General features: G+C 51.1%; 1 protein-coding gene across 1 annotated transcript in view; it reads left to right on the top strand.

Annotated features, from left to right (window-relative positions):
* LOC144679401 (dynein regulatory complex protein 11-like) overlaps positions 1-21,673 on the top strand; it is a 181,258-nt gene that overhangs the window by 70,814 nt on the left and 88,771 nt on the right. The window contains exons 2-4 of the mRNA XM_078539758.1: positions 11,122-11,310; positions 13,680-13,751; positions 17,703-17,908. Coding sequence (XP_078395884.1) covers positions 11,122-11,310; positions 13,680-13,751; positions 17,703-17,908 — 467 coding nt within the window. The remainder of the gene's footprint in view (positions 1-11,121; positions 11,311-13,679; positions 13,752-17,702; positions 17,909-21,673) is intronic.

Raw genomic sequence — 21,673 nt, 5'->3', positions numbered from 1 at the left:
TCTGTGACTGTACGATGTTCCCAGTCTCTCTGTGTGACTGTGTGATGTTCCCAGTCTCACTGTCTGACTGTGCGATGATCCCAGTCGCACTGTGTGACTGTGCGATGATCCCAGTCTCACCTTGTGACTGTACGATTTTACCAGTCTCACTGTGTGACTGTGTGATGTTCCCAGTCTCAGTCTGACTGTGTGATGATCCTAGTCTCACTTTGTGACTGTGCGATGATCCCAGTCCCACTCTGTAACTGTATAATGATCTCAGTCTCACTGTGTCACTGTGCAATGATCCCAGTCTCACTGTGTGATGTAGCCAGGGCTATCTGAGTCTCGCTGTGTGTCCGTGCAATGGACCCAATCTCAATGTAGGACTGTGCGATGATCCTGGTCTAACTATGTGACTGTGCGATGGCCCCAAACTCACTGATGGACTGTGCGATGATCCTGGTCTAACTATGTGACTATGCGATGCTCCTGGTCTCACTGTGTGACTGTGCGATGTCCCCAGTCTCACTATTTGACTGATCGATGATCCCAGTCTCACTATGTGACTGCGCGATGATGCCAGTCTCACTGTGTGACTGCGCAATGATGCCAGTCTCACTGTGAGACTGTGCGATGATCCCGGTCTCAATGATTGACTGTGCGATAACTCCATTCTCACGATGTGACTGTGTGATAATCTCGGTCTCAATCTGTGACTGTGCGATGATCCCAGTCTCCCTGTGCGACTGTGCGATGATTCTTGTCTCACTATGTGACTGTGCGATGATCCCCGGGTCACATTTTGACTGTGCGATGATCCCAGTCTCACTGTGTGACTGTGCGATGATCCCAGTCTCACTGTGTGACTGTGCGATGATCCCAGTCTCACTGTGTGACTGTACGATGATCCCAGTCTCACTGTGTGACTGTACGATGATCCCAGTCTCACTGTGTGACTGTGCAATGGCCCCAGTCTCACTATGTGACTGTGCAATGATCCCGGTCTCACTGTGTGACTGTGCGATGATCCCAGCGTCACTGTGTGACTGTGCGATGATCCCAGTCTCACTGTGTGACTGTGCGATGATCCCAGTCTCACTGTGTGACAGTGCGATGACCCCAGTGTTGCTTTGTGACTATTTGATGTGCCCAACCACACTATGTGACTGCGCGATGATCCCATGCACTCTCTGTGCCTGTGAGATGATCGCGGTCTCACTGTGTGACTGTACGATGATCCCGGTCCCACTATTTGACTGTGTGATGATCCCAGTCTCAGTTTGTGACTGTGCGATGATCCCAGTCTCACTGTGGGACTGTGCGATGATCCCAGTCTCACTGTGTGACTGTGCGAAGATCCCAGTTTCACTATAGAACTGATCGATGATCGTGGTCACATTGTGTGACTGTGCGATTATCTGAGTCTCGCTGTGTGTCCGTACGATGATCCCAGCCTCAGTGTGACTGTGCGATGAAACTAGTCTCACTGTGTGACTGTGCGATGATCCCAGTCTCACTGTGTGACTGTGCGATGATCTCAGTCTCACTGTGTGACTGTGCGATGTTCCCAGTCTCACTGTATTACGGTGCGATGTTCCCAGTCTCACTGTGTGACTGGGCAATGTTCCCACTCTTCACTGTGCGACTGTGTGATAATCCCATTCTCACTCTGTGATGTGTGTTGATCCCAGTCTCAATGTGTGACTGTGCGATGTTCCCAGTCTCACTGTGTGACTGTGCAATGTTCCCAGTCTCACTGTGTGACTGTGCGATGATCCCAGTCTCACTGTCTGACTGTGTGATGTTACCAGTCTCACTGTGTGACTGGGCAATGTTCCCAATTTCACTGTGTGACTGTGCGATGATCCCAGTCTCACTGTGTGACTGGGCAATGTTCCCAGTTTCACTGTGTGACTGTGCGATGATCCCAGTCTCACTGTGTGACTGTGCGATGATCCTAGTCTCACTGTGTGACTGTGCCATGATCCCAGTTTCACTGTGTGAATGTGCGATGATCCCAGTCTCACTGTGTGACTGGGCAATGTTCCCAGTTTCTCTGTGTGACTGTGCGATGATCCCAGTCTCACTGTGAGACGGTGCGATGATGCCGGTCTCAATAATTGACTGTGCGATAACTCCATTCTCACGATGTGACTGTGCGATAATCTCGGTCTCAATCTGTGACTGTGCGATGATCCCAGTCTCCCTGCGCGACTGTGCGATGATTCTTGTCTCACTATGTGACACTGCGATGATCCTCCGGTCACATTTTGAGTGCGATGATCCCAGTCTCACTGTGTGACTGTGCGATGATCCAAGTCTCAATCTGTAACTGTGCGATGTTCCCAGTCTCACTCTCTAACTATGCGATGATCCCAGTCTCACTGTGTAACTTTGCGATGTTCCCAGTCTCACTCTGTGACTGTACGATGTTCCCAGTCTCTCTATGTGACTGTGTGATGTTCCCAGTCTCACTGTGTGACTGTGCGATGATCCCAGTCTCACTGTGTGACTGTACGATGATCCCAGTCTCACTGTGTGACTGTACGATGATCCCAGCGTCACTGTGTGACTGTGCGATGATCCCAGTCTCACTGTGTGACTGTGCGATGATCCCAGTCTCACTGTGTGACTGTGCGATGACCCCAGTGTCGCTTTGTGACTATTTGATGTGCCCAACCTCACTATGTGACTGCGCGATGATCCCATGCACTCTCTGTGCCTGTGTGATGATCGCGGTCTCACTGTGTGACTGTACGATGATCCTGGTCCCACTATTTGACTGTGTGAAGATCCCAGTCTCAGTTTGTGACTGTGCGATGATCCCAGTCTCACTGTGGGACTGTGCGATGATCCCAGTCTCACTGTGTGACTGTGCGAAGATCCCAGTTTCACTATGGAACTGATCGATGATCGTGGTCACATTGTGTGACTGTGCGATTATCTGAGTCTCGCTGTGTGTCCGTATGATGATCCCAGCCTCAGTGTGACTGTGCGATGAAAATAGTCTCACTGTGTGACTGTGCGATGATCCCAGTCTCACTGTGTGGCTGTGCGATGATCTCAGTCTCACTGTGTGACTGTGCGATGATCCCAGTCTCACTGTGTGACTGTGCGATGATCCCAGTCTCACTGTGTGACTGTACGATGATCCCAGTCTCACTGTGTGACTGTGCGATGATCCCAGTTCACTGTGTGACTGTGCGATGATCCCAGTCTCGCTATGTGACTGTGCGATGATCCCAGTCTCACTCTTTCACATTGCGATGATCCCAGTCTCACCGTGTGACTGTGCGATGATCCCAGTTTCAATGTGTGACTGTGCGATGATGCCAGTCTCACTGTGTGACTGTGCGATGATCCCGGTCTCACTGTGTGACTGTGCGATGATCCTTGTCTCACTATGTGACTGTGCGATGATCCCATGGTCACATTTTGACTGTGCAATGATCCCAGTCTCACTGTGTGACTGTACGATGAACCCAGTCTCACTGTGTGACTGTGCGATAATCCCAATCTCACCGTGTGACTGTGTGATGATCACAGGGCCACTGAGTGTCTTTGCGTTTATGAAAGTCTCACTGAGTGACTGTGCAATGATCCCAGTGTCACTTTGTGACTATTTGATGTGCCCAAACTCACTATGTGACTGCGCGATGACCCCATGCACTCTCTGTGCCTGTGCAATGATCGCAGTCTCACTGTGTGACTGTATGATGATCCTGGTCCCACTATTTGACTGTGTGATGATCCCAGTCTCAGTTTGTGACTGTGCGATGATCCCAGTCTCCCAGTGGGACTGTGCGATGATCCCAGTCTCACTGTGTGACTGTGCAAAGATCCCAGTTTCACTATGGAACTGATCGATGATCGTGGTCACATTGTGTGACTGTGCGATTATCTGAGTCTCGCTGTGTGTCCGTACGATGATCCCAGCCTCAGTGTGACTGTGCGATGAAACTAGTCTCACTGTGTGACTGTGTGATGAAACTAGTCTCACTGTGTGACTGTGCGATGATCCCAGTCTCACTGTGTGACTGTGCGATGATCCCAGTCTCACTGTGTGACTGTGCGATGATCCCATTCTCACTGTGTGACTGTGCGATGATCCCAGTCTCACTGTGTGACTGTGCGATGACTCCATTCTCACTATGTGACTGTGTGATAATCTTGGTCTCAATCAGTGACTGTGCGATGATCCCAGTCTCACTGTGTGACTGTGCGATCGCCCCAGACTCATTGTGTGACTGTGCGATGACCCCAGGGTCACTTTTTGACTGTGCGATGATCCCAGTCTCATAGTGAGACTGCGCGATGTTCCCATTAAGATCCCAGTTGATCCCAGTTTCACTGTGTGACTGTGCGATGACCACAGTCTCACTGTGTGACTGTGCGATGACCCCAGTCTCACTGTGTGACTGTGCGATGACCCCAGTCTCAAACTGATGTGTGTTGATCCCAGTCTCACTGTGTGACTGTGCGATGATCCCAGTCTCACTATGTGACTGTGCGATGATCCCAGTCTCACCGTGTGACTGTGCGATGTTCCCAGTCTCACTGTGAGACTGTGCGATGTTCCCAGTCTCACTGTGTGACTGTGCGATGTTCCCAGTCTCATTGTGTGACTGGGCAATGTTCCCACTCTTCACCGTGTGACTGTGTGATGATCCCATTCTCACTCTGCGATGTGTGTTGATCCCAGTCTCACTGTGTGACAGAGCGATGTTCCCAGTCTCACAGTGTGACTGTGCGATGACCCCGGTCTCACACTGTGTTGATCCCAGTCTCAGTGTGTGACTGTGCAATGATCCCAGTTTCAATGTGTGACTGTGCGATGATCCCAGGGTCACTGTGTGACTGTACGATGATCCCAGTCTCACTCTGTGAATTTGCAATGGTCCCAGTCTCACTGTGTCACTGTGCGATGATCCCAGTCTCACTGTGTGACTGTGCAATTTTACCAGTCTCACTGTGTGACTGTCTGATGTTCCCAGTCTCACTATGTGACTTTACGATGTTTCCAGTCTCACTCTGTGACTGTGCGATATTTCGAGCATCACTGTGTGACTGTGCGATGGCCCCAGTCTCAATGTGGGACTGTGCGATGATCCCGGTCTCACTGCGTGACTGTGCGATGATCCCAGTCTCACTGTGTGACTGTGCGATGATCCGAGTCTCACTGTGTGACTGTGCGATGATCCCAGTCTCACTGTGTGACTGTGCGATGATCCCAGTCTCACTGTGTGACTGTGCGATGATCCCAGTCTCACTGTGTGACTGTGCGATGTTCCCAGTCTCACTGTGTGACTGTACGATGATCCCAGTCTCACTGTCTGACTGTGTGATGTTACCAGTCTCACTGTGTGACTGTGCGATGATCCCAGTCTCACTGTGTGACTGTGCGATGATCCTAGTCTCACTGCGTGACTGGGCAATGTTCCCAGTTTCTCTGTGTGACTGTGCGATGATCCCAGTCTCACTGTATGACGGTGCGATGTTCCCAGTCTCACTGTGTGACTGTGCGATGATCCCAGTCTCACTGTGTGACTGTGCGATGATCTCAGTCTCACTGTGTGACTGTGCGATGTTCCCAGTCTCACTGTATGACGGTGCGATGTTCCCAGTCTCACTGTATGACGGTGCGATGTTCCCAGTCTCACTGTGTGACTGTGCGATGATCCCAGTCTTACTGTCTGACTGTGTGATGTTACCAGTCTCACTGTGTGACTGTGCGATGATCCCAGTCTCACTGTGTGACTGTGCGATGATCCCAGTCTCACTGTGTGACTGCGCAATGATCCCAGTCTCACTGTGAGACTGTGCGATGATCCCGGTCTCAATAATTGACTGTGCGATAAGTCCATTCTCACGATGTGACTGTGCGATAATCTCGGTCTCAATCTGTGACTGTGCGATGATCCCAGTCTCCCTGTGCGACTGTGCGATGATTCTTGTCTCACTATGTGACACTGCGATGATCCTCCGGTTACATTTTGAGTGCGATGATCCCAGTCTCACTGTGTGACTGTGCGACGATCCCAGTCTCACTGTGTGACTGTGCGATAATCCCAATTCACTGTGTGTCTGTGCGATGATCCCAGTCTCAATCTGTAACTGTGCGATGTTCCCAGTCTCACTCTCTAACTATGCGATGATCCCAGTCTCACTGTGTAACTTTGCGATGTTCCCAGTCTCACTCTGTGACTGTACGATGTTCCCAGTCTCTCTGTGTGACTGTGTGATGTTCCCAGTCTCACTGTCTGACTGTGCGATGATCCCAGTCGCACTGTGTGACTGTGCGATGATCCCAGTCTCACCTTGTGACTGTACGATTTTACCAGTCTCACTGTGTGACTGTGTGATGTTCCCAGTCTCAGTCTGACTGTGTGATGATCCTAGTCTCACTTTGTGACTGTGCGATGATCCCAGTCCCACTCTGTAACTGTATAATGATCTCAGTCTCACTGTGTCACTGTGCAATGATCCCAGTCTCACTGTGTGATGTAGCCAGGGCTATCTGAGTCTCGCTGTGTGTCCGTGCAATGGACCCAATCTCAATGTAGGACTGTGCGATGATCCTGGTCTAACTATGTGACTGTGCGATGGCCCCAAACTCACTGATGGACTGTGCGATGATCCTGGTCTAACTATGTGACTATGCGATGATCCTGGTCTCACTGTGTGACTGTGCGATGTCCCCAGTCTCACTATTTGACTGATCGATGATCCCAGTCTCACTATGTGACTGCGCGATGATGCCAGTCTCACTGTGTGACTGCGCAATGATGCCAGTCTCACTGTGTGACTGCGCAATGATCCCAGTCTCACTGTGAGACTGTGCGATGATCCCGGTCTCAATGATTGACTGTGCGATAGCTCCATTCTCACGATGTGACTGTGTGATAATCTCGGTCTCAATCTGTGACTGTGCGATGATCCCAGTCTCCCTGTGCGACTGTGCGATGATTCTTGTCTCACTATGTGACTGTGCGATGATCCCCGGGTCACATTTTGACTGTGCGATGATCCCAGTCTCACTGTGTGACTGTGCGATGCTCCCAGTCTCACTTGTGACTGTGCGATGATCCCAGTCTCACTGTGTGACTGTACGATGATCCCAGTCTCACTGTGTGACTGTACGATGATCCCAGTCTCACTGTGTGACTGTGCGATGATCCCAGTCTCACTGTGTGACTGTACGATGATCCCAGTCTCACTGTGTGACTGTGCGATGATCCCAGTCTCACTGTGTGACTGTACGATGATCCCAGTCTCACTGTGTGACTGTACGATGATCCCAGTCTCACTGTGTGACTGTGCGATGGCCCCAGTCTCACTATGTGACTGTGCAATGATCCCGGTCTCACTGTGTGACTGTGCGATGATCCCAGCGTCACTGTGTGACTGTGCGATGATCCCAGTCTCACTGTGTGACTGTGCGATGATCCCAGTCTCACTGTGTGACTGTGCGATGACCCCACTGTCGCTTTGTGACTATTTGATGTGCCCAACCACACTATGTGACTGCGCGATGATCCCATGCACTCTCTGTGCCTGTGTGATGATCGCGGTCTCACTGTGTGACTGTACGATGATCCTGGTCCCACTATTTGACTGTGTGATGTTCCCAGTCTCACTGTGTGACTGTGCGATGATCCCAGTCTCACTGTGTGACTGTGCGATGTCCCCAGTTCCACTGTGTAACTGTGCGATGATCCCAGTCTTACTGTGTGACTGTGCGATGATGCCAATCTCACTGTGTGACTGTGCGATGTCCCCAGTTCCACTGTGTAACTGTGCGATGATCCCAGTCTCACTGTGTGACTGTGCGATGTTCCAAGTTCGACTGTGTGACTGTGCGATGATCCCAGTCTCACTGTGTGACTGTGCGATGTTCCAAGTTCCACTGTGTGACTGTGCGATGATCCCAGTCTCACTTTGTGACAAAGCGATGTTCCCAGTCTCACTCTGTGACTGTGCAATGTTCCAAGCATCACTGTGTGACTGTGCGATGTTCCCAGTCTCACTGTGTGACTGTGCGATGTTCCCATTCTCACTGTGTGACTGTGCGATGATCCCATTCACACAGTGTGACTGTGCGATGTCCCCAGTTCCACTGTGTAACTGCGATGATCCCAGTTTCAATGTGTGACTTTGCGATGTTCCCAAACTCACTCTGTGACTGTGCGATGATCCCAGTCTCAGTGCGTGACTGTGCGACGTTCCCAGTCTCACTCCGCGAAACTCCGATATTCTCACTCTTCACTGTGCAACTCATTGACTGCGCCGTGTTCCCAGTCTCACTGTGTGACTGTGCGATGTTCCCAGTCTCACTGCGTGTCTGTGTGATGTTCCCAGTCTCACTCTGTGAGTGTGCGATGTTCGCAGTCTCACTGTGTGACTGCGATGTTCCCAGTCTCACTGTGTGACTGTGCGATGTTCCCAGTCACACTGTGTGACTGTGCGATGATCCCAGTCTCACTGTGTGACTGTGCGATGTTCCCAGTCTCACTGTCCGAATGTGCGATGTTCCCACTCTCACTGTGTGACTGTACGATGATCCCAGTCTCACTGTGTGACTGTTCGATGATCCCAGTCTCACTGTGTGACTGTACGATGATCCCAGTCTCACTGTGTGACTGTACGATGATCCCAGTCTCACTGTGTGACTGTACGATGATCCCAGTCTCACTGTGTGACTGTACGATGATCCCAGTCTCACTGTGTGACTGTGCGATGTTCCCAGTCTCACTGTGTGACTGTACGATGATCCCAGTCTCACTGTGCGACTGTGCGATGATCCCAGTCTCACTGTGTGACTGTGCGATGATCCCAGTCTCACTGTGTGACTGTGCGATGTTCCCAGTCTCACTGTGCGAATGTGCGATGTTCCCAGTCTCACTGTGTGACTGTGCAATGTTCCCAGTCTCACTGTGTGACTGTGCGATGATCCCAGTCTCACTGTGTGACTGTGCGATGATCCCAGTCTCACTGTGTGACTGTGCGATGATCCCAGTCTCACTGTGTGACTGTGCGATGTTCCCAGTCTCACTGTGCGAATGTGCGATGTTCCCAATCTCACTGTGCGACTGTACGATGATCCCAGTCTCACTGTGTGACTGTTCGATGATCCCAGTCTCACTGTGTGACTGTACGATGATCCCAGTCTCACTGTGTGCCTGTGTGATGATCGCGGTCTCACTGTGTGACTGTGCGATGATCCCAGTCTCAATGTGTGACTGTACGATGATCCCAGTCTCACTGTGTGACTGTACGATGATCCCAGTCTCACTGTGTGACTGTACGATGATCCCAGTCTCACTGTGTGACTGTTCGATGATCCCAGTCTCACTGTGTGACTGTGCGATGATCCCAGTCTCACTGTGTGACTGTACGATGATCACAGTCTCACTGTGTGACTGTACGATGATCCCAGTCTCACTGTGTGACTGTACGATGATCCCAGTCTCACTGTGTGACTGTGCGATGTTCCCAGTCTCACTGTGTGACTGTGCGATGATCCCAGTCTCACTGTGTGACTGTGCGATGATCCCAGTCTCACTGTGTGACTGTGCGATGATCCCAGTCTCACTGTGTGACTGTGCGATGTTCCCAGTCTCACTGTGCGAATGTGCGATGTTCCCACTCTCACTGTGTGACTGTATGATGATCCCAGTCTCACTGTGTGACTGTTCGATGATCCCAGTCTCACTGTGTGACTGTACGATGATCGCAGTCTCACTGTGTGACTGTACGATGATCCCAGTCTCACTGTGTGACTGTACGATGATCCCAGTCTCAATGTGTGACTGTACGATGATCCCAGTCTCACTGTGTGACTGTACGATGATCCCAGTCTCACTGTGTGCCTGTTCGATGATCCCAGTCTCACTGTGTGACTGTGCGATTATCCCAGTCTCACTGTGTGACTGTACGATGATCCCAGTCTCACTGTGTGACTGTACGATGATCCCAGTCTCACTGTGTGACTGTACGATGATCCCAGTCTCACTGTGTGACTGTGCGATGATCCCAGTCTCACTGTGTGACTGTACGATGATCCCAGTCTCACTGTGTGACTGTGCGATGATCCCAGTCTCAATGTGGGACTGTACGATGATCCTAGCCTCACTTTGTGACTGTGCGATGATCCCAGTCTCACTGTGTGACTGTGTGATGATCCCAGTCTCACTGTGTGACTGTGCGATGATCCCAGTCTCACTGTGTGACTGTGCAATGATCGCAGTCTCACTGTGTGACTGTGCGATGATCCCAGTCTCACTGTGTGACTGTGCGATGATCCCAGTCTCACTGTGTGACTGTGCGATGATCCCAGTCTCACTGTGTGACTGTGCGATGATCCCTGTCTCACTGTGTGACTGTGCGATGTTCCCAGACTCACTGTTGTGACTGTGCGATGATCCCAGTCTCACTGTGTGACTGTACGATGATCCCAGTCTCACTGTGTGACTGTACGATGATCCCAGTCTCACTGTGTGACTGTGCGATGATCCCAGTCTCACTGTGTGACTGTACGATGATCCCAGTCTCACTGTGTGACTGTACGATGATCCCAGTCTCACTGTGTGACTGTACGATGATCCCAGTCTCACTGTGTGACTGTGCGATGATCCCAGTCTCACTGTGTGACTGTACGATGATCCCAGTCTCACTGTGTGACTGTGCGATGATCCCAGTCTCAATGTGGGACTGTACGATGATCCTAGCCTCACTTTGTGACTGTGCGATGATCCCAGTCTCACTGTCTGACTGTGCGATGATCCCAGTCTCACTGTGTGACTGTGCGATGATCCCAGTCTCACTGTGTGACTGTGCGATGATCCCAGTCTCACTGTGTGACTGTGCGATGATCCCAGTCTCACTGTGTGACTGTGCGATGATCCCAGTCTCACTGTGTGACTGTGCGATGATCCCAGTCTCACTGTGTGACTGTGCGATGATCCCTGTCTCACTGTGTGACTGTGCGATGTTCCCAGTCTCACTGTGTGACTGTGCGATGATCCCTGTCTCACTGTGTGACTGTGCGATGACAGTTGAACATGTTTATGATGTTACCACTTCCATTCTGAGAGTTTCCTGTCACTATTCCTCTCACGCTCCGTTCTGATGCTGTCCCAGGAGGAAGAGGCCCCTCAGAGCACAGATGAGGCAGTTCGGATTATTCAGGTCGCTGAGCGAGGTCGACAGGGTCGGCTCAGAGCGAGGATCATGAGGGACATCTGGAGAGAGGAACAGAGGGAGCGGAACCGGAAACTACTGCCCCCGGTCACCATGGAGCCGGAAACGGCCGCAACCCTGATCCAGAAGGTGGGTACAGGGGGCACTGACACAGAGAGTGTGGGGTACAGGGGGCACTGACACAGAGAGTGTGGGGTACAGGGGGCAGTGACACAGAGAGTGTGGGGTACAGGGGGCACTGACACAGAGAGTGTGGGGTACAGGGGGCACTGACACAGAGAGTGTGGGGTACAGGGGGCAGTGACACAGAGAGTGTGGGGTACAGGGGGCAGTGACACAGAGAGTGTGGGGTACAGGGGGAACTCACACAGAGAGTGTGGGGTACAGGGGGCACTGACAGTGAGAGTGTGGGGTACAGGGGCACTGACACAGAGAGTGTGGGGTACAGGGGGCACTGACAGTGAGAGTGTGGGGTACAGGGGGCAGTGACACAGAGAGTGTGGGGTACAGGGGGAACTCACACAGAGAGTGTGGGGTACAGGGGCACTGACACAGAGAGTGTGGGGTACAGGGGGCATTGACACAGAGAGTGTGGGATACGGGGCGCTGACACAGAGAGTGTGGGGTACAGGGGGCACTGACACAGAGAGTGTGGGGTACAGGGGCCACTGACACAGAGAGTGGGGGGTACAGGGGGCAGTGACACAGAGAGTGTGGGGTACAGGGGGCACTGACACAGAGAGTGTGGGGTACTGGGGGCACTGACACAGAGTGTGTGGGGTACAGGGGCCACTGACACAGAGAGTGGGGGGTACAGGGGGCAGTGACACAGAGAGTGTGGGGTACAGGGGGCAGTGACACAGAGAGTGTGGGGTACAGGGGGCACTGACACAGAGAGTGTGGTGTACAGGGGGCAGTGACACAGAGAGTGTGGGGTACAGGGGGCACTGACACAGAGAGTGTGGGGTACAGGGGGCACTGACACAGAGAGTGTGGGGTACAGGGGGCACTGACAGAGAGTGTGGGGTACAGGGGGCACTGACAGAGAGTGTGGGGTACAGGGGTCAGTGACACAGAGAGTGTGGGGTACAGGGGGCTCTGACACAGAGAGTGTGGGGTACAGGGGGCACTGACACAGAGAGTGTGGGGTACAGGGGCAGTGACACAGAGAGTGTGGGGTACAGGGGGCAGTGACACAGAGAGTGTGGGGTACAGGGGGCACTGACACAGAGTGTGGGGTACAGGGGGCACTGACAGAGAGTGTGGGGTACTGGTGGCAGTGACACAGAGAGTGTGGGGTACAGGGGGCACTGACACAGAGAGTGTGGGGTACAGGGGGCACTGACACAGAGAGTGTGGGGTACAGGGGGCACTGACAGAGAGTGTGGGGTACAGGGGTCAGTGACACAGAGAGTGTGGGGTACAGGGGGCTCTGACACAGAGAGTGTGGGGTACAGGGGGCACTGACACAGAGAGTGTGGGGTACAGGGGCAGTGACACAGAGAGTGTGGGGTACAGGGGGCAGTGACACAGAGAGTGTGGGGTACAGGGGGAACTCACACAGAGAGTGTGGGGTACAGGGGGCAGTGACACAGAGAGTGTGGGGTACAGGGGGAACTCACACAGAGAGTGTGGGGTACAGGGGGTAGTGACACAGAGAGTGTGGGGTACAGGGGCACTGACACAGAGAGTGTGGGGTACAGGGGCACTGACACAGAGAGTGTGGGGTACAGGGGGAACTCTCACAGAGAGTGTGGGGTACAGTGAGTTACTGGTTATTTTGCAGCCATGAATTTTATTTGCTATATTTAAAAAGGGAGATTGAACGTGTCCCGGGAATTCGGGCTGAGCTGATTTAATATCAGTGATTGGAGAAGCGACGGAATCTTTGGCCTGTGTCATGATGGGCCAACAACTGGGAACCAAGTCGATAATAACCAGCAGGATGGACACAATTCCAAATAGAAATAATGGAATGAATAGGCTGGGGTAATGCAATAGGTGTAATATATTTGGATTTTTAAATGGCCTTTGGTAAGGTACTGCATAGTCAGAATCGATAACAATGGATAACAAGCTGGCTGCAAATCAAAAACAGAGGAGGTTAAAGCGAACTTATCCGACTGACAAAAAGTAGGAAGTGATTTTCCACAGGGATCGATGCTGGGGCCACTATTTATCATTATTTACATAAATGTTTTGGAGTCAGAAATCAAAAATACTATTTCTGAATCTATGGAAGACAACAAATTGGAAGGTGTAATTAACACAGGGATGGACTGTGATCAAATACAGGAAGACGTGAATAAACTTGCAGAATAGGTATGTAGCTGACAGATTGCAGTGTTGTTTAGGTGGTGTACTTTACTCTTTGGGCTGTAACTTCTCTCTCCTCTACTTATAAAGCTTCACCTTAAGCAGGTCAATCCATCTAATTGATATAAAGTTCAAACTGAGAAGCAGGTGATTTATTAATACTGACCGTGTTCCTTACACAGAATTGGAAAGGTTACAACCAGAGAAAACAAACTTCCCGTGAACGGAAGGAAGAATTTGAGTTTATTGGAATGGTAAGTAAGCCAAATTATGTGTGCGTGTGTCCGTGTACTTGTATTCGTGCATCTGTGTGCCTGTGTGTGTGCGCCTGTGTGCGTGTGGGTGGGTGTCTGTGTGCCCACCTGTGTGCGTGTGTGTGTGCGTCCATGTGTGTGTGTGTTTGTGTCTGTGTGTGTCTGTGTGTGTGTGTGTGTGTGTGTGTGTGTGGGTGTGTGTGTTTGTGTCTATGTGTATGTATGTGTGTGTTTGCTGTGTATTTGTGTGTGTTCATGTGTCTTTGTGCCTGTGTTTCATTGACTGTGCATTGTGTGTATGTGTGTGTGTATGTGCATGTATGTGTGTGTATACATATGTGTGTGTGTGTGTGTGTGTATGTGTATGTGCATTTGTCTGTGTGTTTATCTGTGTCTATGTCTATGTTTGTGTGTGCCTGTGTTTTTGTGTGTGTGCCTGCATGTGCATGTGTGATTGTGTATGCGCGCGTGTGTGTGTGCGTGTGTGCATGTGTGAGCGTGTGTGTTTGTGTGTGTGTGTGCATGTGTGAGCGTGTGTGTTTGTATGTGTAGGTGCTTGTGTGAGTGTGTGTGTGTGCGCATGTGTGTGTGTGTGTGCAGGTGCGTGTGTGTGTTTGTGTGCATGTGTGAGCATGTGTGTATATGTATGCGTGTGTGTTTGTGTGTGCGTGTGTGTGTGTGTGTGTGTGTGTGTCTGTGTGTGTGCATGTGTGAGCTTGTGTGAGCGTGTGTGTGCGGGTGCGTGTGCGAGTATGTGTGCCTGCATGTGTGAGCGTGTGTGTTTGTGTCCATGTGTGTTTGTGTGTGCGTGTGTGCGTGTGTGAGTGTGTGTGCTTGTGTGTGCCTGCATGTGTATGCGTGTGTGTATGTGTGTTTGTGTACGTGTGTGTTTGTGTGCGTGTGTGCGTGTGTGCATGTGTGAGCGTGTGTGTGTGCATGTGTGCTTGTGTGTGTGCGGGTGCGTGTGTGAGTGCGTGTGTGCCTGCATGTGTGTGCATGTGTGTTTGTGTCCGTGTGTGTGTGTGTGCGCGCGCATGTGTGTTTGTGTGCGCATGTGTGGGCATGTGTGTGTGCATGTGTGCGTTTGTGTGTGTTTGTGTGTGTGCGTTTGTGTGTGTGTTTGTGTGCTTGTGTGTGTATCAGTGTGAGTGTGTATCTGTATTTTTGTATCTGTCCATGTGTATGTGAGCGTGGGTGTGCATATCACTGGGATACAGGTCCCACACACACTGACTCTCACTGGGGTACGGTCCCACACACACTGACTCTCACTGGGGTACGGGTCCCACACACACTGACTCTCACTGGGGTACGGGTCCCACACACACTGACTCTCACTGGGGTACGGGTCCCACACACACTGACTCTCACTGGGGTACGGGTCCCACACACACTGACTCTCACTGGGGTACGGGTCCCACACACACTGACTCTCACTGGGGTACGGGTCCCACACACACTGACTCTCACTGGGGTACGGGTCCCACACACACACTGACTCTCACTGGGGTATGGGTCCCACACACACAGACTCTCACTGGGGTACGGGTCCCACACACACTGACTCTCACTGGGGTACAGGTCCCACACACACTGACTCTCACTGGGGTACAGGTCCCACACACACTGACTCTCACTGGGGTACGGGTCCCACACACACTGACTCTCACTGGGGTACAGGTCCCACACACACTGACTCTCACTGGGGTACGGGTCCCACACACAGTGACTCTCACTGGGGTACGGGTCCCACACACACTGACTCTCACTGGGGTACGGGTCCCACACACACTGACTCTCACTGGGGTACGGGTCCCACACACACTGACTCTCACTGGGGTACGGGTCCCACACACACTGACTCTCACTGGGGTACGGGTCCCACACACACTGACTCTCACTGGGGTACGGGTCCCACACACACTGACTCTCACTGGGGTACGGGTCCCACACACAGTGACTCTCACTGGGGTACGGGTCCCACACACACTGACTCTCACTGGGGTACGGGTCCCACACACAGTGACTCTCACTGGGGTACGGGTTCCACACACACTGATTCTCACTGGGGTACGGGTCCCACACACACTGACTCTCACTGGGGTACGGGTCCCACACACACTGACTCTCACTGGGGTACGGGTCCCACACGCACTGACTCTCACTGGGGTACGGGTCCCACACACACTGACTCTCACTGGGGTACACACTGGGTCAGATGTTGTTGCTGTGGGTGCTCTCAGTGTCACAGGGCTGCGGGGATTCCCCTCTCAAGTGGTGAGGGGAGCCTGTCGATTCCCTGGTGAGGGAACTGGAATTGTGCTGCTGCTTTCTCACAGGGTCACAGGCTGACATGATTGAAATGGTTGTTTGATTTGGAACTCTCGCTGCTGGTGTGTCGCTGTGAAGAGTGAGCGGGAGTTGGAGAGGGAACAGAGCCTCACACTTTTACAGAAATCACTTCCTCATCATTTGAGAAATGCATGTATTTTTGTGGCTGGTATTTCTCTCCATTAGTGAGTGTTTAGTTCAGCGTTTTAAATAATTGAGTGTTCCGAATGATATTTAAAATACATTTGGTGAGCAATGAGGCAATAAAGTGCCGAGATTTTTTTGATGACATACGGCCATTGACAAGACATCAACAGAGGAGGAAGTTGGTCCAGATGCATATTAGAAACTCATTACTAGCATCATTTCCAGGCGTGTTTGATGATGGAGAGAAGCTTCTCTCTGCCTGCTATTGTTAATGGGACTGACTGCCAATAGGAACCCTGAACTCTCTCTGTTCCAGCCCTGTTAATGTAACATTTCTTACAAAAGACTTTCCAAATCGACAAATTGCATTCCGCTTAAAAAACATTGATTTTCCTATTAGCCGCATCTCCATGGAAACCGGGAAAATAGCATATAGATTGCAAGAACATATATACACGTTTCCTGCTAATATGAAAATTATACTAACTCAGTAAATTAGCTGAGCTGCCGGGAGCTCAGAGGGAGACCACTTCAACGCACTTTCTCTCTCTTAACTTTCCACCCACAGCCACGGTTAAAGGCGCAGTCCACTCACTCCCCAAGGGCGGAGGGGCCACAGTGCTGTCCCCGCAGGGAGAAGAGAGGATATGCGGGAGGGGACAAAGGAGAAGAGGGGAGGGGTACCTGGCGGAGGGTAGTGGAAGGCCCAGTTGTTGATCATTGAGCACATTATTAGGAGTGTTGGTGAACAGAGAGATGGATATGAAAGGCTCAGTGGGTGCACAGAGAGTCAACTCAACACTGGACAAAACTCTGACACATTTACCCCAGAGAGGGGCATGAGAAAGAGGAATTTCAGGACACTAGAGCCTTCAGAGCAATGAAGCATGCATTGAAAACTACCTGAGAGCCTTAGACCCCAGTTCACAATGTCAACAACAGCAAATCCTTGAATACAGCATCCTTATTACAGGCAAACACTGACACTGGTATGAGTACAGGGATGGTGGGGGTATAGGGGGAGTGTGGGTACAGGGGGAGCGTGGGTACAGGGGGTGTGTGGGTTCAGGGGGTGTGCGGGTACGGGGAGAGTGCGGGTACAGGGAGGGTGTGCGGGTACAGGGGGAGTGTGGGTACAGGTGGAGTGTGGGTACAGGTGGAGTGTGGGTACAGGGGGTGTGTGGGTACAGGGGGCGTGTGGGTACAGGGGGAGTGCGGGTACAGGGTGAGTGCGGGTACAGGGTGAGTGCGGGTACAGGGGGAGTGCGGGTACAGGGAGAGTGCGGGTACAGGGGGAGTGCGGGTACAGGGGGAGTGCGGGTACAGGGGGAGTGCGGGTACAGGGGGAGTGCGGGTACAGGGGTTGTGTGAGATCAGTGACAGTCTGTCAGGATAAACCTCCTGGAATGCTCCAGGTTTTGTTGGTCCATGTTGATCCGAAGCTTTTTCTAACCCTTGCTGCATCACTCACAGGCTCCCAGGGAAGATGCCAAGAAGCCGATCCCAGCCGGTGTGAAGGTGGATGTGAATTTGGAAAGCAGACACACTCTCCAGCAGCAATACAGGACTGATTATGAGAAGGCACAGCCCCTCATCAAGCAAACTGTGATGGACACCGAGGGTCCAGATATCAAGGAGACGTTTCGCGAACAGATTCGACACTGGTTCATTGAGTGCTAGTAAGGGAGGAATCTCAGTGTCTTGGTACAGAGCGATGTAGCTGGTGTTTGGAGCAGTGCATCAATGCTCTTCAATCTCTGAGTCAAACTCAAATCTCAGCAAAGATAAAAGCAAAATACTGCAGATGCTGGAAATCTGAAACTAAAACAGAAAATGCTGGAAAAACTCAGCCTGACATAGTCATCCTCAGGGAATCATACCTTACAGACAATGTCCCAGACATCACCATCCCCATCCCTGGGTATGTCCTGTCCCACCAGCAGGACAGAGCCAGCAGAGGTGGCGGCACAGTGGTATACAGTGAGTTGCCCTGGGAGTCCTCAACATCGACTCCAGACCCCATGTATTCTCATGACATCAGGTCAAACATGGGCAAGGAAACCTCCTGCTGATAGCCACATACCACCCTCCCTCAGCTGATGAATCAGTGCTCCTCCATGTTGAACACCACTTGGAGGAAGCACTGAGGGTGGCAAGGGAGCAGAATGTACTCTGGGTGGGGGACTTCAATACCCATCACCAAGAGTAGCTCGGTAGCACCACTACTGACCGAGCTGGCTGAGTCCTAAAGGACATAGCTGCTAGACTGGGTCTGCGGCAGGTGGTGAGGGAACCAACAAGAAGGAAAAACATCCTTGACCTCATCCTCACCAACCTGCCTGCCACAGATGCATCTGTCCATGACAGTATCGGTAGGAGTGACCACTGCACAGTCCTTGTAGAGATGAAATCCGGCCTTCACATTGAGGATACCCTCCATCGTGTTGTGTGGCACTACCACCGTGCTAAATGGATGAATTTCAAACAGATCTAGCAACTCAGGACTGGGCATCTATGAGGCGCTGTGGGCCATCAGCAGCAGCAGAATTGTACTCGAACACAATCTGTAACCACATGGCCCGGCATATCCCCCACTCTACCATTACCATCAAGCCAGGGGATCAACCCTGGTTCAATGAAGAGTGCAGGAGGGCATGCCAGGAGCAACACCAGGCATACCTAAAAATGAGGTGTCAAACTGGTGAGGCTATAACACAGGACCATTTGCATTCCAAACAGCATAAGCAGCAAGTGATAGACAGGGCTAAGCGATTCCAAAACCAACAGATCAAATCTAATCTCTGCAGTCCTGCCACATCCAGTCGTGAATGGTGGTGGACAATTAAGCAACTCGCTGGACGAGGAGGCTCCACAAATATACCCATCCTCAATCACAGAATCACAGAATCACAGTGCAGAAGAGGACCTTCGGCCCATCAAGTCTGCACCGACACGTGAGAAACACCTGACCTACTTGCCTAGTCCCGTTTACCAGCACTAGGCCCATAGCCTTGAATGTTATGATGTGCCAAGTGCTCATCCAGGTACTTTTTAAAGGATGTGAGGCAACCCGCCTCCACCACCCTCCCAGGCAGTGCATTCCAGACCGTCACCACCCCCTGGGTAAAAAAGTTTTCCCTCACATCCTCCCTAAACCTCCTGCCCCTCACCTTGAATTATGCCCCCTCGTGACTGACCTTTCAACTAAGGGGAACAGCTGCTCCCTATCCACCCCGTCCATGCCCCTCATAATCTTGTACACCTCGATCAGGTCGCCCCTAAGTCTTCTCTGCTCCAATGAAAACAACCCAAGTCTAACCAACCTCTCTTCATAACTTAAATGTTTCATCCCAGGCAACACCCTGGTGAATCTCCTCTGCACCCCCTCCAGTGCAATCACATCCTTCCTATAATGTGGCGACCAGAACTGCACACAGTACTCCAGCTGTGGCCTCACCAAGGTTCTATACAACTCCAACATGACCTCCATACTTTTGTAATCTATGCCTCGATTGATAAAGGCAAGTGTCCCATATGCTTTTTTCACCACCCCACTAACCTGCCCCTCTGCCTTCAGAGATCTATGAACACACACGCCAAGATCCCTTTGTTCCTCAGAACTTCCTAGTGTCATGCCGTTCATTGAATACTTCCTTGTCGAATTACACCTTCCAAAGTGTATCACCTCACACCTTTCAGGGTTAAATTCCATCTGCCACTTATCTGCCCATTTGACCATCCCGTCTATATCTTCCTGTAGCCCAAGACCCTCAACCTAACTGTTAACCACCCTGCTAATCTTTGTGTCATCCGCAAACTTACTAATCCTACCGCTGCATAGTCATCTATGTCGTTTATATAAATGACAAATAATAGGGGACCCAGCACAGATCCCTGTGGTACACCACTGGACACTGGCTTCCAGTCACTAAAGCATCCTTCTGTCATCACCCTCTGTCTCTTACAACTAAGCCAATTTTGAATCCACCTTATCAAATTACCCTGTATCCCATGTGCCTTTGCCTTCTTTATAAGTCTCCCATGTGGGACCTTGTCAAAGGCTTTGCTGAAATCCATATAAACTACATCAACTGCACTACCCTCATCTACACACCTGGCCACCTCCTCAAAAAATTCAATCAAATTTGTTAGGCATGACCTCCCTCTGACAAAGCCATGCTGACTATCCCTGATCAAACCTTGCCTCTCCAAGTGGAGATAGATCCTCTCCTTCAGAACTTTCTCCAATAGTTTCCCTACCACTGACGTGAGACTCACTGGCCTGTAGTTCCCTGGCTTATCTCTACAACCCTCCTTAAATAGCGGAACCACATTATCTGTTCTCCAGTCCTCTGGCACCTCCTCCGTGGCCAGAGAGGAATTAAAAATTCAGGTCAGAGCCCCTGCGATCTCCTCCCTTGCCTCCCTCAGCAGTCTGGGACACAAATCATCCAGACCTGGAGATTTGTCCAATTTTAAGCCTGCCAACACCTCCAATACCTTGTCACTCCCTATATCAATTTGCTCAAGAACCTTGCATTCTCTCTCCCCGAGTTTGATACCTTCATCCTCATTCTCTTGGGTGAAGACGGATGTGAAGTATTCATTCAACACTCTAGCGATGTCCTCTGGCTCCACCCATAGATTGCCCCCTTGGTCCCTTTTGGCCCTACTCTTTCCCTGGTTATCCTCTTCCCATTGATATACTTATAGAATATCTTGGGATTTTCCCTACTTTTACCAGCCAGAGCTTTCTCATATTCCCTCTTTGCTCTCCTAATTGCTTTCTTAAGCTCCACCCTGCACTTTCTGTACTCCACTAATGCCTCCGCTGATTTGCTTCCCTTGTACCTGCTAAAAGCCTCTCTTTTCCTTCTCATCGTAACCTGAATATCTCTGGCCATCCATGGTTCTCTGGGCTTGTTACTCCTTCCTATCACCCTAGAGGGAACATGTTGAGTCTGTACCCTCCCCATTTCCTTTTTGAACACCTCCAACTGCTCTCCTGTAGATTTCCCCACAAGTAGCTATTCCCAGTCTACCTTGGCCAGCTCCTGCCTTATTTTATTAAAATCCACTCTCCCCCAATCCAAAACATTTTTTTGCAACTTGTCGATTTCTTTGTCCATAATAAACTCAATGATGGAGGAGCCCAGCACATTAGTGGAAAAGACAAGGCTGAAGCATTCATAACAATCTTCAGCCAAAAGTGCTGAGTGGATGATCCATCCCAGCTTCCTCCAGAGGTCCCCAGCATCACAGATGCCAGTCTTCAGCCAATTCGATTCACTCCATGTGATATCAAGAAATGGCTGAAGGCACTGGATACTGCAAAGGCTATGGGACCTGACAACATTCCGGCAATAGTACTGAAGACTTGTGCTCCAGAACTTGCCGCGCCCCTAGCCAAGCTGTTCCAGTACAGCTACAACACTGGCATCTAC

The sequence above is a fragment of the Cetorhinus maximus genome, chromosome 4, assembly GCF_964194155.1.
Source record: "Cetorhinus maximus chromosome 4, sCetMax3.hap1.1, whole genome shotgun sequence".
Lineage (NCBI taxonomy): Eukaryota > Metazoa > Chordata > Chondrichthyes > Lamniformes > Cetorhinidae > Cetorhinus > Cetorhinus maximus.
This window is presented reverse-complemented; position numbering and strand designations above follow the sequence as displayed.